The sequence below is a fragment of the Guillardia theta genome, assembly GCF_000315625.1.
Source record: "Guillardia theta CCMP2712 unplaced genomic scaffold GUITHscaffold_312, whole genome shotgun sequence".
NCBI classification, from domain to species: domain Eukaryota; class Cryptophyceae; order Pyrenomonadales; family Geminigeraceae; genus Guillardia; species Guillardia theta.
In genome coordinates, this window is record NW_005434365.1 from 17,749 (window position 1) to 24,263 (window position 6,515).

Consider the following 6,515-nt stretch of genomic DNA (forward strand, 5'->3'; position numbering starts at 1 on the left):
TGAGTCTTCCTCCTGAAAACCTCCTCAAAGTCTTGAAGTCGCTCTATGGACTTCGCATTGCACCAAGGAGATGGTATCTTAAGTTCACGCAGGTGTTGAAGACGGTGGGAGCAAGTGGGATAGGACATGATGAGATCATCTACCGATACTCCAACTGTGCGGGGGACGTCTTGCTTCTGACTGTCTTCGTGGATGACTTACTCATTGTCTCTCAAACTGAAGCAGTTAAGATTGAGTTTCTTGAGAAGCTCAACACAGTATTCGACTTTTCGGGGAGTGAGGCAACAGGTACCTTCTTGGGCATTAAAATAGAACAGAATGACGATCAGGGTCGGATAACTTTGTCACAACAGCATTTCATTGAAAAGATTGTTGAACGCTTTGAAATCGTTGCCAGAGGTGTCAAAACGGTATTACCTGGTCACTATCTCAAGACTTATCACTTGGAGGGTAAGTTGTTGAACAAGAAGGAAGTCCGCACTTATCAGAGTCTTCTGGGGTCCATTCTCTACGTGGCAAATTGTACGCGGGTTGATATCGCATTCGCGACGAGCGTCCTTAGTCGCTTTGCTCGGGCTCCTAGGCAGTGCGATATGGATGCCTTAATTCATCTTCTACAGTACCTTTACACTACTCGGGAGGTTCAGATCGTATACCATTGTCACGGAGTATCTTACCACCAGGAGTGTTTTGTCAATGAGATGATTGCATTCAGTGATGCTGGTTGGGGTACCGAGATTATTACGAGACGGAGTCAAAGCGGATATGGAATCGTTCTGAATGGTGGGGTAGTCGTCTTCGGTTCAAAAATGCAGAAGGTTGTTGCCCTGAGTTCTTCAGAAGCTGAAATTTATGCTGCCACCACATGCGCGAAACTAGTCAAGCTTTATAGAAATCTCTTGGGTCAGATGGGATTTACGCAGACTCGTCCTACTCTCTTGTTAATCGACAATGAACCATGTCTGAGGCTTTTGTGGGACAAGCGAAGTTATAGTCGACTCAAACACATTGATATTCGAACGAAGTATGCTGTTGATTTGGTAGAAAAGGACGAGCTCTATCCAGAAAAGATTCATACTTCTTATCAGCCTGGTGATTTGCTGACGAAAGTTCTGCCTTTGAATCGGTGGAGGCTCCTTGGTGAATTTCTCTTCGGAGACCCCTTACCGGATATGCTGCTCTGAGGATGCTCGCCTGTCATGCTCTCTGCGCTTCTGTCAGGGACAGTGCTACTCTGTTCCCATGCCGTCAGTCGCCAAAGTTGTATGCCCCGTGTGTGATTGACGGTGATCCGAGTTCCAGTCTCCGACAAGGAGATTTAACCGATCCTGCTGCGGTGGCTTCCAGGCTTTATCTTCCGTCTTTTCTCCGATTCAGGGAGGGTGTCTCGGACCCTTGCCACCGAGTCCGTGTCGCTCGAGAATTGTCAGTCTTCCGTCTTCTATCCGATTCAGGGAGGGTGTCTCGGGTGATGTCACCGAGGAGACTCTCATGGAGAACGTGAAGGAATCGGATGAATCGGAAGGAGGATAAAGACAGACACGTCTTCCTCAAGCCTGTGGCTAGCTGCAACCAAGACATCTGTTCTAGGTTAGTATCTTAGAAACTCGCTCATCCTGATCTATGGAACCCATGACGGTAGTGAACGATGAAATTGAATGGCCAAAAATGAACATTGAGAAAGAAATGACGGATGAGTCGAGATCGATAAGTCATGTGGTTGAAATGAAAGCGCTGACGTCAAAAATGATTGTGCCTTGGCAAAACAATGATCCCCGGGGTAGATAGGATAGAAAGGGCCCATAGATTAGAAACGAGAAAATTGTGTTCAAAACAATCAGAGATCAATCAATGCATTGCAAGAATTCTGAACCTGATCTCTGGAGCTTGATTGGAATTCTAAATTCTTGGCATCATCAATGGGTGGAGATGTCTTCATTGCTCAATGCGCAAGCTTCAGAGAGGTCACATGATGACCAATCCCATCATGAGGATCAGGTTGAAGAGGAGGAGGAGCTGTCTGACTTGAAAGATGCAGATGTGTTCAGGACTTAGTCTTGAGCTGACACTGCAGGCAGCTGGGAAGAGTTTATGATGGAAGGTGAGGAGGAGCACAGGTGCATGCGGACAGCGCAGGCGGATGAGGAGCGTCTCTGTGGCATGCGGATGGTACAAGCTGAGGAACCCGTGTGCACGAGCCTCAGGATGCGCTAGAGGAGGACAGCGCAGGTGCTGCAGGAGTGCTGCTGAAGCGCAAGCGCTGGAGGAGCAGCGCAGGCCCTACGATGGTGGGGAGAAGCCGCAGCGCAGGTGGAGGAGCAGCACAGGTGCACTGTTGGCGGGGTGCGACCGCACTGCATCCGCAGCGCAAGCGGAGGAGGAGCGCAGGTGTCACAGGAGGAGAAACGCAGGCGCACCAGGGTGCACACTTGAAGCGAAGGAGGAGCGCAGGAGGCATGCAAGATGGGGGATGAGCCTGTGCAGAACGGTTGATGGAGTGGTAGCAGCAAGATGACCTTGGAGAGGAGAGCAGCATGGAAGTCAGCTTGGGAAAGATGTTGATGGTCAGGTGATGGGAGCAGCTGACAACGCTGCAAGAAGCTAGAGCGATCGTTGGAAAGGAGGACATCGCAGGGGACAGCTGCTTAGCTGTCAAGCAGATGATTTTGACAAGCTGAGAAGGTTGCAGACTTCCGACTTGCTTCACAAAGGGAGGGTGTAAGAACTCAGGTTCTGACAAACCTCTCAGAAGTTCTTTCAGACGCGATAAGTTCAAGGGATGCGTCTAATCAGGTTGTGAACCAAGTGAAGCCTGCAGGTCCAAGCTAGTGGGCTGGAGCTTAGTCTGTGACTTAGAAGATCCGGTTGGTTGGAGCCTGGGGAAACTGAGGCGGCGCCGGAGGAATCAAGAGGCGCCGGCTGTCGAAGAGGCAGCACTCGTACAGTGGTGGAAGTAAGGCGGTGGTGTGTGAAGGGAAGCTGTTTGGTTGGTCTTGCTGCTACGAGTGTTGGGAATAAAGTGCTGGGGATTGTTGGGAAGTTGATCTGAGTTACCTGAGGTGTTTGGTTGGCTGTGAAAGTCATTGGTGTCTTCGTGCGCACATCATCTGTGAGTCTTGGTCTTTGGACTTATCAGTCAGCTGTTGAGCTGTTCTACTAGTCATTCATCTGTGCACAGACTCTAGGAGTCAGGAATTGATTCCAATATGATCCGACTCTTTTAAAATCACTCAGTCAGTTTACTATGCCGCGCGGCGGCTCAGCGGCATCTCGCGGCGGGCCGCTGGAGTCCGGGGCCGGGACCGTGATCGGACCGTCTAGCCTCGGGGCCCGGGTCGCTGGGCCGCACCGGGTACGCGCCCGTAACTTAGCCTGTGTATGCGGCCGCCGTCACCGTCACGCGGCCGCTGTACGGTCGGGCTCGGCCCAGCCCGCCGCCGGCCTGATCGGACAGTTCAACGTTAGCCGGGCCCGCCGGCGCCGGTCCCGCGGCGGCGGGCTGGCGGGCCGGGGCCGAGGCGAGTCCCGGGCCGCGGCTGGTAAATCCGTTTCAAACGGTTTTCGACGGTATACCCGTACCTATAGCAGGATCTTTGGGGGTAGTGTCAGAACAATAGGGGAAAAGAACCCACCCACGTCTTCAGCTCGAAGCAAGTAGCTTGTCATATGAGGTGGGTAGGGGTACTTTTGTACTGGTACTGGAATGTAACATTGTCTGGAAAATTTCAGGTAGGGTACACCAAATTCGGGGTGGTAGCTATTTTTGCTTTGAAACACCGGTGGATTAGAATTGGAATGTGAGAGGGTGGAGGGTAGGGGTGGTAGTTGACTAATTGAAGAGCCGACGATGGCGACTAAAGTAGCAGGTAAAGATGGCGGAGGGGACGAGGAGGAGGAGGAGGAGGAGAGGGGGGAGGGGGGATATGAGAAAAATGGATACATGCATAGATGGTATAGAGCAGGTAGAGATAGCAAGTTAGGAACTTGAAGACAAAAACAATAGCGAAAAATACCCCCATGGGGAAGGAAGAGGTCAGGTGATATCCCGAGGGGAAGGAGGGGTTTGCAACGTTTTGAATGTTTGTACCGAGAAAGAGAATCCTTTCTCTTACAGCTCAAACTCACAGATTGATTCTTTGAAAGTGTGGGTAGAGAACGTAGATGTAATGATGTGCAAGTCTTATCCCTGCCAAATAGAGCAGAAATTTGTTCATGAGATCTCTCTGACCTGAATGCGAGGATAACGAAACTGATGTGAGCTCAACCATTGTGAACGTGCTGATTGCCTCCATGTGGATGCATTGCCTTTTGAAGCATTACTTCCTGTTTGAAATACTGAGGCCGGAATGGGGTATCGTGTGAACAAGATACGTCTTTTTGTGAAAGCAAACTTTTACCGGATGAGGAGGTCAAGATAGCAGGAAGTAGAATGGAGTGTAAATTCAAAGATACAGAGAGCAAGTGAGCGCTCTGGAAGGCAGGCACATTATCCTCTTATAGAGAAAGTTCACTGTTGCATTCGTTGACTCGAAGGAGGGAAAAGCGGAGATTTAGGACGAGGAGTTTGTTCTCTCGTAACCTCGCCCTCCTGCTGCAGGCTTGACGAAGCTTCTTGGTCGTCGCATCACAAACCCTCAGGGAGTGTTCCGTCCTCTGAGAGGAGGCGATCACCACCACCAAGAGATGGCGGACCCTGCCAAGTACGGGCATTTCCCCATTCCCCACGTCTCGAGCATGCACAAGAACTTGGCAAAGGTAAGATCATGCAGATGAAGAGAGGAGGAGAAAAACTTTGGTGGAGATGATGGTGGCTGTGATGGAGACGGTGGTGGTGGTGGTGGTGGTGATGATGATGATGATGATGATGATGATGATGATGATGATGATGGTGATGATGCGGAAGGAAGGATCAAAAGGAATGCAAATACATTGGGAAGGAGAGGAGGAGGAGGGAAGAGAGGAGAGGGAAGAGGAAAGGAGGGGAGGGGTGAGTTCTGAACTCTTCACAGGGGTTCGGCACGGTTTTTTGGTTTTGGATTTTCTATCGAACTTATCATGTAAGAAATTATTGGGAGAGTGGAGGGAGGTTGGTGAAAGTGAAGAGGAGAGGGGGAGAGGAGGAGAGAAAGATGAATAGGGGAGAAGAGGCAGTTGAAAGGAAGGGGACGATGACGAGGAAAGAAAGTTGTTTGGGGGGAGGGGAGAGCAGGAAGAGGGAAGGACAGAGGGAAGCGGATGAGGAGGAGGGAAGGAGGAGAGGAAGGAGGAGGAGGAGGAGGGAAGGAGGAGAGGAAGGAGGGAAGGAGGAGGAGGAGGAGGGAAGGAGGAAGAAGAAGGGGTCTGGAGGAGAAGATGACGTGCGAGGCAGGACGGAAATGCCGTGTTTCTTGGTCACCATCCATTTCATGAGGAGCATTGAGAGCCTCGATGACTAGCGATAGTCGGAGAATTTTGTGCTGATGTTGCGGGAATAAACGGGAGAGACAGAACTGTTTTCAACGATGTTGTTATCTTTCGTTGGCTCAGAATTGACGCTTGCTTGTATCTTGTAGCTTCATTATCTCTACATCACACCAACACAATTGTCTTGACAAGATACAAAGTTCCCGGCCTATTTTACATAGTTTGCATGGCGTTTACGACCATTCTGATGTCATTTGATCATATGATCGGGAATCCCTGTTATGACTTTCCCGCTGTCAAGGATCCGAATATCGCACAAGATTCTCTGAGCAGAAAGGAAGTCAACATGAAAATACAACCATGAAAGAGATCATGAGCATGAAGGAAACATCAAGACAGGCAGCGGAGAAGAAAGTTACATCCGGCAAACAAACAATCAACAGGCAAACCACTTTCCACCCTCTTTGAGTCATCTCACATCTCCATCGGAGTAAACTTGCATCAGGTCCGCCTTTTGATTCAAGTACAACACCTGTCACCCAAACTTCATTCCCTTCCCTCCCCTCCTTCCACCCCTTCCCTCCTCCCTTCCCTCCTCCATTTTGCTTGCTCCCTCCCCTCTTCCCCTCGCACCTCTTTCGTCTTCCCTCCCTCCTCTCCTTTCTGCTTCCTCCCTCCCCTCCTCTCCTCCCCTTCTCTTCTTGCAGTATTCCTCTCCTCGCCTGCATGCTCCTCTCTTCTCCTCACCGGGTTCATAGGAGCCTGCACACTCCCTGCTGGTAGAAATTTCTCCCCCTCCACGTCAACCTTGAGCTGCAGCAAAGGTTAGATGAGAAAACCAACCTCCGCCTCCCTCACCTCCTGAATTCCTCCCGTATCCTCTCCTCCCTCCTCCTCCTCCTCCTCCTCCTCCTCCTCCTCCTCGAGCTTCGTTCGGCTCTGAACATCTTTGTGCTGCAACAAGTTCATGGCTGGTCTCCTGAGGTGCCTCGCTCACCTCGTGAAGTCTCTGCATGTAGGAGACGACATGGCGACAACCTCGCACGATCACTTCCTGCGGGGGCTGCGAGACAGTGAGGAGGACAGCAGAGGGGAAGTGGAGGGAACGAGGG

At 50.8% G+C, this 6,515-nt stretch overlaps 3 protein-coding genes across 3 annotated transcripts; 2 read left to right on the forward strand and 1 right to left on the reverse strand.

The window, feature by feature from the left end:
- The first annotated feature begins 1,002 nt into the window (after positions 1-1,002).
- GUITHDRAFT_156570 (hypothetical protein) lies at positions 1,003-2,031 on the forward strand. Its single transcript, XM_005818412.1, has 2 exons — positions 1,003-1,384; positions 1,459-2,031. The coding sequence occupies exons 1-2, from the start codon at positions 1,187-1,189 to the stop codon at positions 1,531-1,533; spliced, it is 273 nt and encodes a 90-aa protein (XP_005818469.1). The 5' UTR covers positions 1,003-1,186; the 3' UTR covers positions 1,534-2,031.
- A 2,610-nt stretch (positions 2,032-4,641) lies between these two features.
- Positions 4,642-5,487, forward strand: GUITHDRAFT_156572 (hypothetical protein). The gene is made up of 3 exons (XM_005818413.1): positions 4,642-4,755; positions 5,010-5,057; positions 5,369-5,487. The coding sequence occupies exons 1-3, from the start codon at positions 4,684-4,686 to the stop codon at positions 5,417-5,419; spliced, it is 171 nt and encodes a 56-aa protein (XP_005818470.1). The 5' UTR covers positions 4,642-4,683; the 3' UTR covers positions 5,420-5,487.
- A 166-nt stretch (positions 5,488-5,653) lies between these two features.
- On the reverse strand, positions 5,654-6,466 carry GUITHDRAFT_149268 (hypothetical protein; the record flags this gene model as incomplete). Its single annotated transcript, XM_005818414.1, has 5 exons — positions 5,654-5,728; positions 5,882-5,935; positions 6,151-6,216; positions 6,262-6,357; positions 6,401-6,466. Coding segments are annotated over 5 exons (357 nt in total), but the record flags the coding sequence as incomplete, so codon positions are not given.
- Positions 6,467-6,515: the final 49 nt, after the last annotated feature.